At 45.5% G+C, this 21,287-nt stretch overlaps 1 protein-coding gene across 2 annotated transcripts in view; it reads left to right on the top strand.

Moving 5' to 3' along the window:
- The window catches only part of GPR89B (G protein-coupled receptor 89B), a 171,118-nt gene that overhangs the window by 129,307 nt on the left and 20,524 nt on the right, over nt 1-21,287 (top strand). For both annotated transcript variants that reach the window (XR_003942217.1, XM_030203795.1), the window contains exons 12-13: nt 5,910-5,999; nt 19,538-19,603. Coding sequence is in view for 1 of the 2 variants with exons in the window: in XM_030203795.1 (XP_030059655.1) it covers nt 5,910-5,999; nt 19,538-19,603 (156 nt within the window). In the remaining variant the exon portion in view is untranslated. The remainder of the gene's footprint in view (nt 1-5,909; nt 6,000-19,537; nt 19,604-21,287) is intronic.

Raw genomic sequence — 21,287 nt, 5'->3', positions numbered from 1 at the left:
TGGACTAATACATTTAGCTTTCTGAGGCCAAAACCTCCTTCCTTAGGTCAATACAGTATACTGCTGTTACAGTATCCTATCCTGACCTGAGAAAAGGGGCTTTTGTTTTCTGAAAGTTAGTCAAAATGTATTAAAATTAGTTCAATAAAAAATTTACCTTATTTCCATTTTCTGTTTATAAACATTTATTAACACAGCTACAATACTACTTTATCCTAGAGCAAAAAAAGAAAAAAAATATTTTATTTACAGTTTGCTGTCTCTGGTTTTTGCTTTCCTCATCTTCTCTTCATTCTCTCACTTCCATCCAGCATCTGCCTTCTCTCCCTGCCCCTGCCATCCACTGTCTGCCTTCTCTCTCTCTCTCTCCCTGCCCCTGCCATCCACTGTCTGCCTTCTCTCTCTCTCTCTCTCTCTCTCTCTCCCTGCCCCTGCCATCCACTGTCTGCCTTCTCTCTCTCTCTCTCTCTCTCCCTGCCCCTGCCATCCACTGTCTGCCTTCACTCTCTCTCCCTGCCCCTGCCATCCACTGTCTGCCTTCTCTCTCTCTCCCTGCCCCTGCCATCCACTGTCTGCCTTCTCTCTCTCTCCCTGCCCCTGCCATCCACTGTCTGCCCTCTCTCTCCCTGCCTTCCATCCACTGTCTGCCCTCTCTCTCCCTCTGCCCCTTCCAACCACTGTCTGCCCTCTCTCTCCCTCTGCCCCTTCCAACCACTATCTGCCCTCTCTTTCCCTTCTATCTAGCGTCTTCCCTCTCTCTCTCCCAACCACTGTCTGCTTTCTTTCTCTCCCCCTTCCAACCACTGTCTGCTCTCTCTTCCATCCACTGTCTGCCCTTTCTCTCCCTTCCATCCAGGGTTTACCCTCTCTCTATGCCCCTTCCATCCACCATTTGCCCTCCTCCCTTCCATCCAGGGTCCGCCCTCCCTCTCTCTGCCTTCCATCCAGGGTCTGCCCTCTCTCTCTCTCCCATCCAGGATCTGTACCCTCTCTGCCCCCTCTTTTCAACCCCTAATTCCAGCCCGATTATCCCACCTGCCCCTACTTGCATCCCCAGCCCACTTCCCAGCCCCAGCCCCATTATCCCACCAATCCCCAGTTTTCAGCTCCTAGTTTCCGCCCTAGCCCCTTTCTCCCTGTCCATTTTTCAGGGGGTTGGCAAGGGAGCTGAGGATGGGCACGTGGAGACTGGGGACTGCGGAGGAGAGGCTACAGCAGCGCTGGCGGTCTGAATAGAAAGACGAGTTGGGAGCAGCAGGAGCGTCCCCATTTTTATTTACACCTGGGGCGAACCGCCTCCATCGCCCCGCCCTTGGTACTCCACTGCTAGAAATCCCAAGAAACCAGGTTCTGTATGCAGTACAATGCTAGAGAAATAAAAACAGATATACATTCCCTCCTGGTTGTGCAAAATACAAAACACTACAGACATACATTTCCAAAAATGAACAAAAACAACCCAAGATTTCTCATAACAAAAATGAGCAGGAAAAATTCTGTATAAATCTGGAGGAAAGAGGAGAAACAGCAGCTATAGGACCAAAATATGTTGTAGCCTACCACCAAACAAGAAATGTAACCTGACCATGGGAAGAAAATACAAACCAGAACCTGGGAATTGTTTTCATTATTGACTTCTCTGTATATTGTAATCTTATTTTACCCATGTTACCATTACTTTGTAAATGAATTTTCTGTATTTGCTTATAATTTTCTTCTTTTTTAAAAATCTTAACTAAGGGACATAGTTGTTAACAGGGTTACCATTACAATGTGTTATGTTATTGTTAATCCATTACTGACTAGGTGTCATTGCATAAAATGGGACCTGTGGTAAAATAGCCTGAGGTATATGTTAGCAAAACTGTGAAGAGAGGTTGTGACTGGTATGTGTGCAAGAATGTTTTTAATCATTTCTAAAGCTGAATAAAATGAAGTATATGAGGGGTTTTTAAGCCCCAGCGGACTGTAGATCAACAGCTGGCAGTAGTCCTTTTTCCTCCCTTCCTTCCTGTTCTCAGGTTAGTGGGCTGTCAAATTAGGGCCTATGGAAAAGTTGGCAACTCTAGAGGACAGAGCAGGAGACTTGATTAATGAAGAGAGCACTAGCCACAGTGGGAAAAAATAAATCAAGTGGAATGAACAAGTTTTTGAGGTTTAATATTACATTTTAATTTAAAAGTAATAATCCCCCCCCCCCCCCCCCCCCAAAATGTCATGTCTTACAAACTGGAAAGCAGTTTAAAACAAGAAGCTCTAGTTAACATACAGTTGTTGGTAGAATGAAAATCACTGTACTGGACAGACCCGAAATGGCAGGTCCTCGAGGCAGGACCGGAATTCGTGAGCCCTTGGACCACTGCCGAGGAGCGGCAGAGGCAGGCAAGACCACCATGGAACTGGACACAAGGAAGAGCAGGACTGGAACTCGGGACTGGAGTAGTAACAGAGGCAGGCAACTAGAACAGGCAGAACAGGAACAGCTTCACCTGCGCTTGACCACCGTTCCTCCGGAGTTGAGCTCCGGAGTGCGGACGGCCGGCAGGACGTGTGTCGTGTTCTCGAGGACCTTGGCATTCTGTCAGGCTTCTTCCCGGGAACCCTGGGTACGTGAGTCCTTGGACCACGGCCGAGGAGCGGCAGTGGCAGGCAAGATCACCTTCGGAGCAGAGAAGAGACAAGGCTGGACTGGAACCCCGGACTGGAGTCCTGCACTGGAACACTCGGGACTGGAACGCACCGAACTGGAACACACTGGAGTAGGCTTCACCTACGCTTAGCTGCCTTTCCTCGAGGGTTGAGCCCTCAGGTTCGAGCAGCCGGTAGGGCTTACAGGAAAACCAGAACTGGAACCAGCAACAGGAACAACCGGAGTCAGGATCCAGTGGTGCTCCCAGGTACCTAGGCTAAAGCAAGGCAGACAGGCAGAGAAGAGGACACAGGAGCTACATACAAGTTAAGCTCAAGAGAATGGGAATGACAGCTATGCTTGCCAGAGGAAGGGTTAGACTGGAGCTACAGTAGCTAACAGATAGAAAGGAGAGAAATGGCTGCAGCATCAGCCGCTGACCAACCTCAGACAGGGAGCAGCATCACTGCACAGGGATAACAGAAAGGCTAGAAGCCCACAGAGCAATAAACACAGAAGGGCCAGAAGGCCCACAGAGCAATAAACACAGAAGGGCCAGAAGGCCCACAGAGCAATAAACACAGAAGGGCCAGAAGGCCCACAGAGCAAACACAGAAGGGCCAGAAGGCCCACAGAGCAAACACAGAAGGGCCAGAAGGCAAGGCCCACAGGTGATAGTAACTCGCAAAGCAGAAGGGCTGGAAACCCACAAGGAAAGCTAACTGCAAACAGCACACTAACCTCGGGACCTAAGGCACTGCGGAGACATTGGCAATGCAAAGGCAAAGGCTGCAGTCTCTAAGTGCTTAATAAAGCCCTTCAACACCAAAGGCCCAGCTGCAGCAATCTTTAAGCACTACGGAGGCTGTTCAGTCACAAACCACAGAGCAGGCAGAAAGCACAGTGAAACACAGAGAGTCTTCCCACACCCAGGTGTAGTGTAGTGTAGTGAAGCAATTAGAGTCATGCTGGAAGCAGCCAGCACACAGAGAGAGAGAGAGAGCTAACCCAGCCAACACCCACAGGTGCAGTATAGTGAGGCAATTAGTGTCATGCTGCTGGATGCAGCCAGCACAGAGAGCCAGAGCTAGCTCAGAAAGGACAGACAGAAGAAACAGGAGCCAGCTAGGAAGCTGACCCCCAGGAATAAGGTAAGTCTGAGGGTGGTCAGGGCCACAGACGTGACAACGTGCAGGACAGGGCAGGAACTGAAGACCCAGAGGACCCACCCGGGAGGCTTGGCACAGCACTAAACTAGATTAGCACTGAAAGCTGCTACGCAGCCACTAGCAAGAAACACAAGACAGACTAAACAGACAAGGGCGTACACCAAGGCTAGATGGAAACAGGGGCTAGGATATACATACAAGCTTGGTAGAAAGGGGTTCAGGATATACAGAGGTCAGGATAGACATGCAAGCTGGCAGGGGCGAGGTTCAGGATATACACAGGATATACACCCTAGCTAGGCAGAAGCAGGATTCAGGATATACACTCAGGATATACACACTAGCTAGGTAGAAACAGGCAACACATAAGCTGGGCAGCAGACAGGAGAATAAACCAGGATACTAGCAGAGTCTTGGGCAGGCGGCAGGCAATAGAATAAACCAGGAAACTAGCAACGTCTTAGGGCAGGCTGCAGACAGAGAGAAAAACCAGGAGCTAACGGAGTCTTAGGGCTGGCGGCAGACAGAGGAATAAACCAGAAGCTAACAGTCTTAGGGCTGAAGCTTCAGGCTCCAAACACAGACAGAGAGAAACTGGCTGAAGCTTCAGACTCCAAACACAGAGCAAGGCAAGAGAAGGACTAACAGTCCACAGACACAAAGCAGAAGAGCAGAGCCCACACAGAAGGACTAGCAGTCCACAGACACAAATAGCAGATGGGCAAGAGCCCCAGAGAAAGGCTAAGTAGCAGCGCAGCCGTGCACTCACTAACCTGACGACCTTTTGGCATAACACACGCAAAGGCCCTGAATGCCAGTACAGCACTTCCTTATGAAGGCTCTCACTGATGATGTCACCTACAGCAGGACAGAAGCAGGAAACACACTGCCACCAAAGCGAGGCTTGAAACACATAGGAAGTGCACACACAGGAAGGACAGACAAGAGCCATCTTAGAAGCTGGAACAGAACAGGCGGAAGCCATCTTAGATGCTGGCTCCCCAGAGAGGCATAGCCCACACAGGTGAGGTCTAGTGAAGTAATCAGCACACAGAGACAGAGACAAAACTAACACAGAAATAGACAGAAGCCAGCACAGATGCTGGCCCCCAGAAATAAAGTAAGTCTGAGGGTGGTCACGACCACAGACGTGACACGAAAGTTCATCAAGCCTAGTATCCTGTTTCCAGCAGTGACCACTGCAGGTCACAAGTACCTGGTACGATCCCAAAAGAGTAAAATACATTTCATGCTTCTTAACACAGGAATAAGCAGTGGAATTTCCCCTATATCAGCCATGTATAAGTTCAGTGTATGTGACAGGATATGTTTCTTAGTCCTTTGCTTCTACTTGTTGTGGTTTGTGTACTACTTTTCCTAGAATAAAGATTTATTGGTGTTATTTAAGCATGTCTCTTACATCGGTGTCTCCAAGTGGGTTAGATTTACACATCGAAATCAACCTTATCAATCAATGGAGTGACATATCACACAGCCAGATTGCCCTCACATGAGGGCAGTTTGGTTGCAACATGTCACCTCTTCAAATCAAACACGCTAGGGTTGATTTGGCTGACTAGGCAAGTGCCCCCGTCCTCCCTTACCACTCTGTGCTTGTCCCTCCTAAAGCTGCACACTGTTGAAAACGATGACTACCAATAGAAGTACTGTCCTTTGGTCAAGGATGTACTGTTAATTTTGCACATATCATGACAGTAATGAACCTCACTCCGAAGCCAGTCTCTCAAATTTACTGCTAACACTTACAGTACTTCTTGCATTGTGCCAAAGAGAGCTTCCATCTGGAGTTCATAAGATGTAATAAGTATAGGCATCATATCAAGGTTTGTTTGGGAACTGCTTTTTAATCAAACCTCTTGTACCTAATACAATAGGAAATATGACTGCATTTCTTAGTACTTGAGGATCTTCTTCATTCGATTTACAGAATAATTATTTAGCACTGATACCTCTATTATCAATGTTATTCTCGTGTTTTTTCTCTGTTACTACTTCTTGTATCAAGCATCTTAGGCATGTCACTGTGAAAATGGTGCTTATTTTATCCTCCCTGTCCCTCACTCATATATCTTTCTTTAACTCTGATGCAGGTAAAATTCTGGTCTCAGCACATTTCCTTCATCCTTGTTGGAATCATCATAGTCACCTCAATCAGAGGCTTGTTGATCACACTCACCAAGGTACATCTCTGTTTGGAATCACCTGAAAAAAAAGAGAGAGAGAGTGTGTGTTTGTGTGTGAGAGAAAGAAAGAAAGAAAGAAAGGGGGATGCAGCAGGGGACTTCCAGCTGTCCATAAGGGTGCCTCAGCCTGAAACCTTCCAAGGAGCTGTTAATAAAGGTATAGAAACAATGATAGGCACTTTAGTGACTTCTGGAAAAAACTTATTGAGTAGAAGTCAGTATGCAATCATTTTCCAGTTTGATCTGCCTTGTGCTTTTGATCTTGTTGACCATGCTTTAATGCTATGAATATTAGATCAATTGGGTATACAGGGGAAGATGCTGAGATGGTTTTCTTTCTAATTGTTATTATTCAGTAAAGAAGGAGGGAGCTCACTCAGGCTATAGTAACCAACCTCTTCTCTACTTCTGCTTTTGTGGAGAGGAACAACATCTGCTTTTCTCCAGTACTCCAGGACCATTCTTGACTCTAGAGAAGCACTGAAAAAGTCAGCCAGCGGAGTCACTAGTACTTCCCTGCAGTACCCTCGAATGTATACCATCCGGCCACATCGCTTAGTTTGCTTTTAGCTTAGCCAGCTCCTCACAAACACATTTCTCTGAAAATTGTTGAGGGACTACAACCTCTCCATTCCTATTTGTGTTTGTCTTCTGCAGTCCTGCTCCCAGCCTTTCAGGTGTGAACACAGAACAGAAAGCAACTCCACCTTATCTTTATCGGCATCTACATTTTACTCCCTTTCATCTTTGAGTCTCACAGTGACACTTTTGTACTTCCTCCTATCACTAACATATCTAAAATATGTTGTCCCCCATTTTACCATAATGGCTGTTTTTTCTTCCATTTGCATCTTTGCTTTCCTGGCTACTCTACCAGCTTCTCTACGCTTTTCCAGATATTGTCGCCTGTCTTCCTCTTTCTGTGATCTTGTATAGTTTACAAAGGCTAACCTCTTTTTCCTCCCCTTTTCAGCTGTTTTTGAGAACTGAAGCAACCTCCTTTTCCTCTTACTTTTATTTACTTTCCTTACAAAAAGGTTTGTTGTCCTTATATTAGCTCCTAGTTTTGCCCACTGTTTTCCAACTTCTTCCAGATGTTCCCATCTAGACAGCAATTTCTTGAGGTAATGTTTAATAGTAGTAGTAGTAATCCCCCATCTGCATAAAGTTAGGTTTTTTAAAGTCTAGAACCTTCCTAGAACATTCACTTTTGAATGAACTTTCCACACCTATCTTAATATTAAACCACACCATCTGCTGATCACTGGATTCCAGATGATCACCTATTATAATATCAGAAACACTCTCCCTATTAGTAAGTATCACTGGAATAGTTCCCCCTGTAGAGAATCTAAGATCTCCCTGCTTTTAAAAGACCCCGCAAAAGGGATTCCCCAATCAACATCTGGCATATTAACATCACCTATTAGTAGTACTTTCCCTTTCACAGCTATATTTGAATGTCTTTAAATAAATCTCTGTCCACTTCTTTTGTCTGTAAAAGAGGCCTGTATATCACACCACTGTAAATATATTTGCCATTCCCTCTTTCCAGATTGAACCACAGTGTCTCTTCCTTACTTTCTAGGTCCTGCAATTGTGTGGCTTTAATATTATCTTTAACATATAATGCCACTCCCCCTCCCTTTCTTCTTACCTTGTCTTTTCTGAACAGATTATATTCTGGTATAACTATATCCCAGCCATGGTTCTCTGTGAACCATGTCTCCGCGATCGTCACTAAATCCAAATCAGCCTCTTCTATCACAGGCTCAGGATCTAAAACCTTATTTCTTATATTTTGGGCATTAGTATATACTGCTTTCCAGACGTTGCCCCTTTTCCCATTTGAGTAGAAGTATTTAATGCTTCGTTTACATGAGGACTTGTACTTACCTGGGAGATTTGATCACCCTACCCCAATGATTCTAGTTTAAAGCCCTCTTCAGTAGGTTAGCCAGTCTGCTGCCGAAAACACTTATTCCTGTCTTTGAAAGATGGGCATCATCTCTGCTCTGCTGCCCTTGGAAAAGTATCCCATGATGCAGGAAGGCAAAATGCTCTTTACGGACACCATCTGCCCAACCACATTCATCTTCAGGATGCAGGCTTCTCTGCTTTGGCTTCACCTTCAACAGGGAAGATAGATCAAAGAGAGCACCACCTGTGCACCTGTCTGCTTCACCCTCTTTCCTAGAGCCATGAAGTCACTTTTGATACATTCAGAGGGGTACCTAGCAGTGTCATTTGTGCCAACATGGATAAGCAGCGTGGAGGGGCATAATTGAACGCGAACGCCCATCTCCATGGGCGTCTATGTCCGAAAACGGGTATGTGAAGAGGGACAGACCGTATTATCGAAAAAGATGGGCGTCCATCTTTCGTTTCAAAAATACGGTTTGGACGGACCAAATGCCATGGATTTGGTCCCTTCTGAGATGGGCGGGTTTTTGTTTTGTTTTTTTATTTAGCGATAATGGAAACTAAAAACGCCCAGCTCAGAGACGTCCCAATCCAAGCCATTTGGTCATGGGACGGACAAATGTACAACACTACCATAGCTCTTAGGGGTGAAGGGGACAACTACATGTGGGTACAGTGGGTTTTAGAGGCCTCCCATTTACCACCACAAGTGTTATAGGTGGGGGGGGGGGGGGGGGGGGGGATGGGCCTGGGTCTGCCTGCCTGAAGTGCACTGCAGTACCCACTAAAAGTGCTCCAGGGACAGGACTTGTTGCTGGTGTATAACCTTGGCACAGCAGTTCACACCTGAAGACTAATCTCGCTGAAAACGTCCTTTATTTGAATAAGCACCTTTACTCACAGTTAACTGCAGATCAGAAGTTGTGCCCCACTGGCAACGAGTCTCGCTGGTACTGAGAGTAGCAGTAGGTCCGAGCTGGCAGAATGGTGTACAGTGCCCTCTTTCAGCAACATTCAAGGTAAGAACTAAGTGCTGTAACGTGGCTAACACATGAAAGGGATCTAAAAGTGTCTTACACAAATGGCCACTACCTCATGGACTACCGGAAACAAAACAGGGCGCACACTGACCCAGTAAGCAGAGGGAAAAGCACCATGGGAGTAGAGCCTACCAACTACCAACATCGTGAGCATTTAACACAAGCTAGTGGAATCACGGAGCCCAATACCCTACACCCACCACAATGCATTGCTGATGTGACTCTGCAGTGCACTTAACAGAAAAGGTGTCACGCTCACCCGAGACCCACATCAGAACCAGGGAAAGGCTGTCAGAGGATAGAAAACATTCTGCTGTCATGGAGGTGGGTACAGCATTTGAGGCTGGCATACAGACTGGGAAAAAAAGTTTGTAAAGTTTTTTTTTTTTTTTTTTTTTTTTGGTGGGAGGGGGTTAGTGACCACTGGGGAAGTCAGGGGAGGTCATCCCCAATTACATCCGGTGGTCATCTGGTCAGTTGGGGCACTTTTTTGGAACTTGGACCTGAAAAAAAAGGGTCCAAATAAAGCAGACCAAATTCTCATCAAAAACGCCCTTCTTGTTTCGATTATCAGCTAAAGACGCCCATCTCTCAGGCGATAACCACGCCCCAGTCCCGCCTTCGCCATGCCCCCGTGATCTTTGTTCGTCTCCGTGACGGACTGCAGTTGAGGACGCCAAAAATCGGGTTTCGATTATACCGATTTGGGTGCCCACGGGAAACGGATGCCCATCTCCCGATTTGGGTCGAAATATGGGCGTCTTTCTCTTTTGAAAAGCTAGATGGGATAATCGTCATTAGTCTTGATGAGTCTCGGTAAGCTTTCTGTAACATCTTGAATTTTGGCACGTGGAATTCAACACACATCCCGGGACATCATGTCTGGTCTGCAGATGGATGCCTCTGTGCCCTTCAGAAGAGAATCACCAACCACCACTACCCTTTGCCTCTTAGTGGTCACTGATACAGCAAATTTGGGGATTTCAAGTTCTGATTCCTTCTCTTTCTGGGATGCTCTCACCTCCTCCACTTCCAGGGCTGCATATCGGTTCTTCAGTTTGAGGGCATGTGGAGTCATGGTATCAATCCTGCAGGGTCTCGTTATCTAAGTCCAGTTGTCCTCTTTCAGCACAGCTTCTTCCTTCATCTGGTATCTGTGCTCTGAATTGACGTTTTGCCACGCTCTAAAATGCAACCTAAAATACTAAACTGCACTGTAAAACAATAGCCGCCTGCTATTCAGGCCATGGGAGATAGCCAGGCTGTCTCCTGCAGTCCACACTAAACCTGGATATTCAATGTTGGGCCGTTTCCAATGACCAGCATTGAATATCTGATTTAACTTTGGCCGATCTGAATTTAACCGGCCAGTTCTGAATATCAGTTTGGTCAGTTAAAGTCAGATCGGTCAAAGTTATTCTACCTATTATGGCAGCCAAACCTGGCTGGTCTGATTTAAAATTGGTGGATAATCGATTATATTGTGCATTAACCCGCTAACCGGTGATATTCAGCGCCGGATAGCCGCTTAAGTGCCGTTTTAGCGGCCATTTTTTAAGAAATATCGGGTGGTATTTATATAAAACCCTAACAGAGATTTAAAAGGCTATACTATTGTCTAAACTGACTGATAAATAAGTAGACTAACAAAAAAAGACAATGAAATGACCTATTCAACCCCAAGTTTACCTTTTCCCAAGTTTGAATCCAATTTCCAGCAGGTAAGATACACCAGTGAAGTTTTCCTCCCCTTAGCAGGTCCTCTCTCAGCACCTCTTCAGGTCACTTACAACTTTAGCATCACAAGACAATATGACAAATTAGATCCTGGTTGTAAAGTACTCAAACCAATGGTAGTCTGGGATTTGGAGGAAATACTACAGAGCAGGAGACCCAGGCTTTGCACCCTCTCTGATGACACTGGATGGTTCAGACATTATGTGGTTAGGTTGAAACTGTTTGTCAGGTATGTGGGGACACTTAGGCTCTGCTACAGAGATCACTTTCCCACATTACACTATATTCCCAGAATACTTCAGAATAGCAGAGTGCACCATGTTTGAAAATTGTGAGTAACTGGGTTGGACTATGTATAAAGCCTATGGATGGAGGTGATCATTGGCAGTGTAAGCTCCATGAGGTCAATATTTAGCAACACAGCCACTGTATAACTATAAGTGTATAACCTATGTATTTAAAATTACACATTTTCAGTAGCAGAAAAAAATATATAAGTGCTGCTTTAAAGATGGACTGTTGTAAATTGCTTTGCAGGTCATGTTGAATGGCAGTATGTTACAACATATTAAATATAATTTTAATTGGTCAGTTATACTTTTTTTTTTTAATTGAAAGAAGTCTTTATTCAGAAATTTGGTAAAAAGCAAAGTAGAAACACTGCGGTCGCAGCCATATCTAAACAAATTGCAAATAACATAGAATTAAATCCTGTAAAACGTATATAGCACCTGATTGCGCTCACTCACCAAATAGTTATTAATACTCAATATACTTCAATATTTATGAATTTTCAAACCAATTATCCCCATTAACCCTCCCCTCCCGCCCTAGTGAGAAGAAAAAAAAAGGAATTATCTTATATTTATATTATAATCCCCGATTTGTGTATCTCAACAAGAACAATTCTCCAAAAAAGGGTGCCAGATGGCTTCCCATTTAGATAACGTTTTATTACGTTGAGCCCAGAGCCTCTCGATTTCGCACATGTACCAAAGCTTATTAAGCCACTTAAGAATTGAAGGAACCTGCGGAGACTTCCATGAAGTTGCCAAAGTAACCCTGGCGGCCATCATAGCATGCTGGACCAACAAAGATTGAGAAGTGGTGAGGCCAGGTCGTTTCTTTGGAAAAAGGAAGAACTCAGGAGACCACTTTATTGGCTTGGAGAGCCACCTCTGGATTCTGTACTGCACAGACTTCCAGAAGGCTCGCACTTTAACACAAGTCCACCAGAGATGCCCCATTGTGCCCTCTTGCCCACAACCTCTCCAGCACAATGAAGACACCTGCTGGAACATATGATGAAGGCGTACAGGCGTCAGATACCATCTGTACAAAACTTTGAGTGCATTTTCTGTAAATGGGATGGACATGGAAATCCTAGACAAAGCACATTCCATGAAATTCCAATCATCATCTTGCAATGTCACCCCCAGCTCCCGATGCCAGTGTTCCCGATAGTCATCAGAGGTCCGAACCTGCTGACGCTGAAAGGAGTACAGGCAAGTGATCAAGCCCTTCGTCCCCTTGAAGTCCTCACACAAGTCCTCCAAAAAAGAGTCCTCATGCAAAACTTTTGCCTTTATCTCCGCAGCTGAAAGAAAGTGCTTCACCTGCATATATGCAAAAATGTCTATGGATGGAATAGAATAGGTTTCAGCCAAGCTGTGGAACGGGATGAAAGCACCATCGTCAAAAAATTGACCCCAAGATTCTAGGCCAGCTGCAGACCATCTTGAAAAAGTTCCAGATAAAAGGCCTGGGGAAAAGAGTGGATTATTAATTATTGGTGTAAGCTTAGAAAATATCAAGTCCTGCTCAACAAATAAGCTGTCCCAGTAATGGAAAGTTGTCAAAATTGAGGGACATATCCCCTTGCCCAGGTTTCGATACCTCCGAGGAAGCCATATCAAATATCGCAGCAATCGCACCCCAACCGAGTCCTGTTCTAGGCCTACCCACCGTTTATGGGGGCTGGCATGATACCACTCAATTGCAACAAGTGCCTGAGCAGCCTTATAATACCAGTATACATTTGGAGCACCTAACCCTCCCTTTCTTTGGTCCTTATATAACAACACTCAAGAAAGACGTGGCCTTTTGAATGTCCAAAAGGAAGGAGCGAGGCAAACGCAATGGGATGACTTGGAAAAGATACATCAGACGTGGCAACACATTCATTTTTACTGTAGCAATCTGAACAAACCACGATAATTCAAGAGATCCCCAAGCCTCTAAATCCTTATATAAATCCTTTAAAAGGGGAGGGTAATAAACTGCGAATAAGTCAGAGAATTTGCTAGTAAGAATAACCCCCAGGTATTTAATACCACGTGTCACCCAGCGAAACGAAAAAGTTTCCTGTAGGGACGCCAAGACTGGGCCAGAGATATCTACAGCCATCGCCTCAGATTTAGACATGTTAAGCTTAAAGCCAGAGACAGAAGAATATATTTCTAAAAGCTGAATCAAATTAGGCAATGAGATTAGGGGTTTAGTCAAGGAGAGAATTATATCATCAGCGAAGAGTGCTAACTTATATTCCTGACCTGCCACCTGAATCCCCGTAATATTAGGATTAGCACGAATAGCAATAGCGAGAGGTTCCATGACCAGTGCAAGTAGCATAGGCGAGAGAGGGCAACCCTGTCTAGTCCCCCTAGATAAATAAAACATAAGAGAGTTGCCTCCATTAATACGCACACATGCTTTGGGAGAGTGATAAAGAGCTTGAGTCTAACATCTAAAATCCCGGTCTATCCCCATCTTCTCCATGACACTGATCATAAAGGGCCAATGAACGCGATCAAAAGCCTTCTCGGTGTCTAGACCCAAAAGACACAGGGGAGTCTTTGACTTGTTAGCTACATGCAATACATTAATCATACGACGCACATTATCTTTAGCCTGCCTATGAGGAACAAATCCAACTTGATCAAGGTGAACTAGGTCAGGTAGAACCTTAGCTAGACGATTAGCTAAAACCTTGGCTATAATTTTAACATCGGAGTTAAGAATGGATATAGGACGATAAGAGGCACATTCCACTTTGTCTTTACCCGGCTTTGGAAGTACAACTATCCATTCGTCCATCATCGAAGTTGGCAGGGCCTCTCCCTCCTGAACACCATTACAGATCTCAGCTAAAAGAGGAGCCAGCTCACTCCTCAACACCCTGTAAAAATCATTCGGCAGCCCATCCAGACCAGGGGCCTTTCCGGTTGGCAAGTCCTTAATTACTGAGACAATTTCATCCACCGTAACTACACTATCGAGAGCATCTCGCTGTTCTTCTGACAAAGAGGGGAGAAACTGTGAAGAAAGAAAGGCAACAATTGCATCCTGATGAATGTGAGAGTCTGCCGAGTATAGAGATTTATAAAAGGACTGGAAAAGTTGATGGATCAAAGAAGATTGGGTCAGTACATTATTCTTGCCATCTCCAATACGCAAAATTGTCCAGTCGAACTGCCTCTGTCTCAACCTAAGAGCTAAAGTGTGACCAGGTTTATTCTGAGTAAAGTAGTGATGCACCTGTTGTTGGCCTTTTAAAAACTGTAATTATTCGGTATAAATATTGTCCAACCTAAGGCGAAGAGCGTGGATCTCCCGCAGAATAGACACAGAGTGCGAGGACTTATGCCTAGCCTCCAAACAAGATAATTGTGACATACAAGTTGCAATCTCTTGTCTCCTAGCCCTAGCCCGAATACAAGCATTCTTTAAGAAAAAAACCCTCGTTACAGCCTTTAAAGCGTCCCATACAATCCTCACAGAAGGACCTGAGTCCAAATTAATATCAAGATATTCCCTCAGGTGAGTACAGTAAGCAGCTAGCAATGTCTCATCTCGTAACAAAGAGACATTTAGGGTCCATCTACTGTCCCCGTCCGCCTCACAAAAAGATGAGAGATGTAGCCAAGTTGGGGAGTGGTCTGAAATAGTAATAGATCCTAGTCCAGAAGTACTGCCGCATTGAGACAGAGATATATCGAGGAATATATGGTCAATGCGAGAGTAAGAGTGATGAGAATGAGAGTAAAAAGAATAGTCCCTTTCCCTAGGGAGATGCAAGCGCCACATATCACATACTGCTAAATTTTTGGCCAAAGCCACCAGAGCCTTGGAATTTTGAACATCAGACCTAGTGATTACACCCATTTTATCAATGCTCGGGTCTAACGTTACCTTAAAATCGCCCCACAATATCAACTTACCAAACGGGTCAGCCTGTACCAGTTTTCCAAGCGAACAAAAAATTCTCCCTGAGATTCGTTAGGCACATAAACAGCAACTAGAGAGAAAGCAGAATTATTCAAAAGCACCTGCAAAAGCAAGAAACGACCCCCGGGATCATAAGTACATAAGTACATAAGTAGTGCCATACTGGGAAAGACCAAAGGTCCATCTAGCCCAGCATCCTGTCACCGACAGTGGCCAATCCAGGTCAAGGGCACCTGGCACGCTCCCCAAACGTAAAAACATTCCAGACAAGTTATACCTAAAAATGCGGAATTTTTCCAAGTCCATTTAATAGCGGTCTATGGACTTGTCCTTTAGGAATCTACAGTGGGGGAAATAAGTATTTGATCCCTTGCTGATTTTGTAAGTTTGCCCACTGACAAAGACATGAGCAGCCCATAATTGAAGGGTAGGTTATTGGTAACAGTGAGAGATAGCACATCACAAATTAAATCCGGAAAATCACATTGTGGAAAGTATATGAATTTATTTGCATTCTGCAGAGGGAAATAAGTATTTGATCCCCCACCAACCAGTAAGAGATCTGGCCCCTACAGACCAGGTAGATGCTCCAAATCAACTCGTTACCTGCATGACAGACAGCTGTCGGCAATGGTCACCTGTATGAAAGACACCTGTCCACAGACTCAGTGAATCAGTCAGACTCTAACCTCTACAAAATGGCCAAGAGCAAGGAGCTGTCTAAGGATGTCAGGGACAAGATCATACACCTGCACAAGGCTGGAATGGGCTACAAAACCATCAGTAAGACGCTGGGCGAGAAGGAGACAACTGTTGGTGCCATAGTAAGAAAATGGAAGAAGTACAAAATGACTGTCAATCGACAAAGATCTGGGGCTCCACGCAAAATCTCACCTCGTGGGGTATCCTTGATCATGAGGAAGGTTAGAAATCAGCCTACAACTACAAGGGGGGAACTTGTCAATGATCTCAAGGCAGCTGGGACCACTGTCACCACGAAAACCATTGGTAACACATTACGACATAACGGATTGCAATCCTGCAGTGCCCGCAAGGTCCCCCTGCTCCGGAAGGCACATGTGACGGCCCGTCTGAAGTTTGCCAGTGAACACCTGGATGATGCCGAGAGTGATTGGGAGAAGGTGCTGTGGTCAGATGAGACAAAAATTGAGCTCTTTGGCATGAACTCAACTCGCCGTTTTTGGAGGAAGAGAAATGCTGCCTATGACCCAAAGAACACCGTCCCCACTGTCAAGCATGGAGGTGGAAATGTTATGTTTTGGGGGTGTTTCTCTGCTAAGGGCACAGGACTACTTCACCGCATCAATGGGAGAATGGATGGGGCCATGTACCGTACAATTCTGAGTGACAACCTCCTTCCCTCCGCCAGGGCCTTAAAAATGGGTCGTGGCTGGGTCTTCCAGCACGACAATGACCCAAAACATACAGCCAAGGCAACAAAGGAGTGGCTCAGGAAGAAGCACATTAGGGTCATGGAGTGGCCTAGCCAGTCACCAGACCTTAATCCCATTGAAAACTTATGGAGGGAGCTGAAGCTGCGAGTTGCCAAGCGACAGCCCAGAACTCTTAATGATTTAGAGATGATCTGCAAAGAGGAGTGGACCAAAATTCCTCCTGACATGTGTGCAAACCTCATCATCAACTACAGAAGACGTCTGACCGCTGTGCTTGCCAACAAGGGTTTTGCCACCAAGTATTAGGTCTTGTTTGCCAGAGGGATTAAATACTTATTTCCCTCTGCAGAATGCAAATAAATTCATATACTTTCCACAATGTGATTTTCCGGATTTAATTTGTGATGTGCTATCTCTCACTGTTACCAATAACCTACCCTTCAATTATGGGCTGCTCATGTCTTTGTCAGTGGGCAAACTTACAAAATCAGCAAGGGATCAAATACTTATTTCCCCCACTGTATCTAACCCCTTTTTAAACTCCGTCAAGCTAACCGCCCGTACCACGTTCTCCGGTTAGCTTTACTGTCTGCACCTGTACCTGCAGAGAAGAATGAAGCAAAATCGCAACCCCCTTCTTCTTTGAGGCGCTGGCATCGGAAGCACAGAAGATATTTTGATATTGATGATGAGTGAGAAATTTCTCGTGGTCCCTCCTAAAGTGGGTCTCCTGTAAGAATACAACATGAGGCGTGTGTAATAGCAATTCCCGAAATAATTTGACACTTTTGAGGAGAGTTGAGACCTTTAACATTGCAAGTCAAAAACTTAAGATCCACACTCATTTATAACTCATAGCGCATGTAAAGAGGACCAGGCATAGCACCAATCTTGGAGTAGCAAAAAAGAAAAGTGAGGAGAAAGAAAGAAGAAAAAAAAAGGGAAAAAGAAACCCCTACCCAGACCCCCCCCCCTCCCAGGGCACCCCCGCTCCCCTACCCCCAACCCTACAACTACCCGTGTCATTACCACAACTCCACCTCCTCCCCACCCCCCTCTCACTTATCGGAAACCCCTACACAAGGAACAACCAGGCCCTTTTACTAGGCAAACCGAAGAAAGTGAGCCACCAGCCCAAATAACCACCAAACACCCCACGCTCCCACACATCCCCGCTACTTCTAACATAATCCAACCCCCCAAAAACATCACACACACACAATACAGCATGCATCCCCCTTCTTCTCCACACCCCCCTTCTACCCCTCACTTGCAACAGTAGAACAAGTTCTATCTAGACTTCATACATCCCAGAGGTTAAACATTAGAGTCCGGACTTAGTCCCCATCAATAACCGTAACATCGTAGAGACCGACTAAAGGAATCTTGTAGTAATAACAGAAAGTCCCCTCAGGTAGCCTTCGAAGGACTGTTGGATTTTTTGGAAACACGCTTCCACTGCTGGAGTTTGGCCCAGGCTACAGGGGCAATATCCACTGGCAGGTGTTCAGCAGCCATCAGGCCTTCCTCGTGCAACACCTTCCAGACTTTGGATAAGAGTCGGAGACGATGCATCCTCCCCCCCCCCCCCCCCCCCCCCCCCCCCACACACACACACACACTGTAAAGCAGAGAGCAAAGGGAAAAGACCATCTATACGGAATCTTATTGGTAAGTAAGATATCCAGAGCTGGTTTCATCGCGCGACACTTAGCCAAAGTCAGTTGGGACAGGTCTTGAAACACCTTCACTTGAGCCTCATTGTAATCGATATGAGAGACATGACGAGCCCGCAGCATCAATCGCTCTTTTATAGCATAAGAGGAGAAGCAGACTACAATGTCTCGTGGCTTATTGTCCATCCTCTTTCCCAAAGCTCTGTGTGCTCTTTCCACCATAATTTCCTCCGAATCGAGCAGCTTAGCACAGAGCAACTTGACCACTGCACCGACATCTTCTTTTTCTCCCACTTCCGGGACCCCTCAAAAACGGAGGTTGTTCCTTCTCCCCCGGTTTTCCTGATCGTCCACTTTGTATTGCAGCTCGTCGAAATATTCAAGTAGTTTTGTAATTTTTGCATCAGCTCCATTCAGGTGTTCTGTTTGTTCTTCAGCACGCGCCTCTAAGTCCTCCACACGCCCTCCCAGCGCACGCAGATCAACACATAAGACATCCATTCAATCTAGTATTTCTTCCTTAGAAGATTTATTCTCTTCTCGGATCGCCTGCAAGCACTTGGCTAAGTCTTTAGAAATGCCACGTTTAGCAGGCACACTGCCTGCCTCTGCAGTAGACATAGCTGAGTCAGAATTGGAGTGGGAAGCACGCGCTGACATGAGCACATGGCGGCTCGCAGCCTTACCAGCTTGCCGCACTGACTGCCGCTCACTCTGCTTTCGGACCGTGGACATAGTACCCGACCAGGTAAAAACAATCTTAGTGTAATCTGGCAATGTTCCGCTGCACCCGTGGAAAGTTTAAGGACGTGAATCGCTTTTTGTTCGCTAGATGAAAGCAGGGACACGACGGAGCTCCAAATTCAGGCAGCCATCAGCGCTCGTGACGTCACTTCCTCCTGACTGGCCAGTTATACTTGATGTTTACCTCTTGGTATTCCAGTAGATAATTTATATATTCAGTGGCTGAAATTTGTCCCGTTCTCAGCCCTCTCCAAATTGAATCCTTTTTCTGGACATATAACTTAAGCCATTTTGCAAACAAAACAGCTGAATTTATATGTAGAGCCACTGGAGAGTGTCTTCTTTAAAAAAAAAAAAAAAAAAATCACACTTATGCAGTTGGCACAAAAATGCTTTTCAATATCTCTGTGTGTCTGGATCAGGCAGCATGCAAATCTCATGCATTGGAGGGATTGGGTTTAAGCCCTAAATACCTCTTGAGGGGAGGGTACTGTTTATATTTGCCATGCATAGCTTGGAGAGCAGTATGTCATAAGAGCATAAGCCCTCTGTGCCCAGGGGAATAGAGAGACGTATAAACTGATGCACTTAAGGCAGGCAATAAATAAACTCATGCCTAGAGAGTGGTAACCTCTGCATGCCTGGAAGGGTTCAATCTCTGCATGGCTGGGGGAAGAGGAACTAGATACATTATAAGCCCTATATGTTAAGTAGATTGGGGAGTTCAGTCTGTGCACACCTTGTTCTTCTCACTTGAATTTTTATTGTTCTAGTTCTTCTATGCAATCTCTAGCAGCAAGTCATCCAATGTGATTGTCCTGCTATTGGCTCAGATCATGGTGAGTATATGATCCAGCCATTTCATGTCTACTTATATTACCCCATTCTCAGACTCTGAAATTTTTGAGCCTGATATTGAAAGGATTTATGTTCCTAATTTTGAGAGTTATATTCGTAAGTTGTCTTACTGAAAAATGTACTAGGGCTGAACGCCTAACTTTATACTCTAAATTTCACTAAAATCCTAAATGTAGGAACATGAAAAAGGTTGACCCTATCTACAATTATGTCATTATGTGAATACGTTGCCCTCAGTAGCTTTAACAGAAGACATTTATGAATCCTTAATTGGACATTTATTCTTGGAGGCACAGGCTCCAATATGTTTCTCCTTCTCTCAAAAAGGTCCTCAATGGGCCAGCCCAAAGTTGAACTATGAAGCAATAGTAGAAGTGTGGTAGGGTGATCTACAGGGTGCAATAATGGGAGATCTTTTGAAAGCTAGTCTAAGTGATATGACAAAGGTGACACACAATAGTGATTTGAAAGAAATGTAATACAAGATTTGCCTAAATGCATATATTTCACACCAGAGAGCGTATTCCTCCATCCTATATAATAATTCTCACCTCCAACGTTCTATGCTTGGGACCGTGGCTCCCTGGCTGCAAGTGGTCTGCGAGGCAGACACGCACGGACGTCACTGACGTCAACACAGCTGATTCCAAGGCAAGGGGAGGAGTAGGGAAACACTTCTCCTACTGCCTCGGAATCAGCTGTCACCCCCCCCCCCCCCCCCCCGCGGTACGGCCCCCTCGAAACCCACCCCCTCCCGCGAACCTGTCGACCCCCCCCCCCCGGAACGCCGAAAACTGCCCCCCCCCCCCCCCCCCGCCGCTGTTGTGCACTACCTTCGGGTGGGTTCCAGAAAGTTTAACTCCGTGCGTCTGACGTCAGACGCACGCAGAGGAACTTCCAGACAAGATGATTGAAGAACCTATGGGAAGGGAAGAACAACACTTCAGCTGTAAGCACAGGTAGCACAACAACGGCGGCGGCGGTAGTTTTCGCAGGCACGGGGGGGGACAGGTTCGCGGAAGGGGGGTTCGAGGGGGCCGGGGGGGGGGGGGGAATTGCCTGCCTAAGGCCCGTTTCCTTGCCTACAGAAACGGGCCTTTTTTACTAGTAATCTATAAAAGGCACCAAAACTTGCATGCACACTATTTAATAATGAGCTAATTAGCACCAATGGGCTTTTTAACAAGCAATTATTGGCACTAATTAGATTTAATTGGAATATGCACTCATAAATTTAGGCGCAGTTGAAAAGGGGGGGGTACGGAAATGGGAGAGTCATAGGTGGAACGGGGGCATTCTTTACATTTATGTGTGCTATAGAATGAGGGGGGATATGCACATAATTTAGGCAAGTACATTTGCACCATGTTTCAGTTGGTGTAAATGGCTGCGCACAAAGTTAGATGCGGTTCCCAGGCACATAGGAGCCGACTTTGTGGGTGCTTGAGCACTCCCAATATTGAGAAAATTCCTTGTAGGTGTCCAGGGAAGGGTTATTTTCATTGGGCTTAGCACCCCCAATAATTTTGAAAAGTTGGCTCCTATGCCCAGGCATAAGCGCTATTCTGTAAACCGTGCCTAGATTTAAGTGTAGCTTATAGAATAGCACTTTTTCAGCGCCATTTATAGAATTCACCCCATTGTGCACATATCTGAAGTGTAGAG

The sequence above is a fragment of the Microcaecilia unicolor genome, chromosome 5, assembly GCF_901765095.1.
Source record: "Microcaecilia unicolor chromosome 5, aMicUni1.1, whole genome shotgun sequence".
NCBI lineage: Eukaryota > Metazoa > Chordata > Amphibia > Gymnophiona > Siphonopidae > Microcaecilia > Microcaecilia unicolor.
Note: the sequence above shows the minus strand (reverse complement) of the source record. Positions and strands in the feature narration are given on the sequence as shown.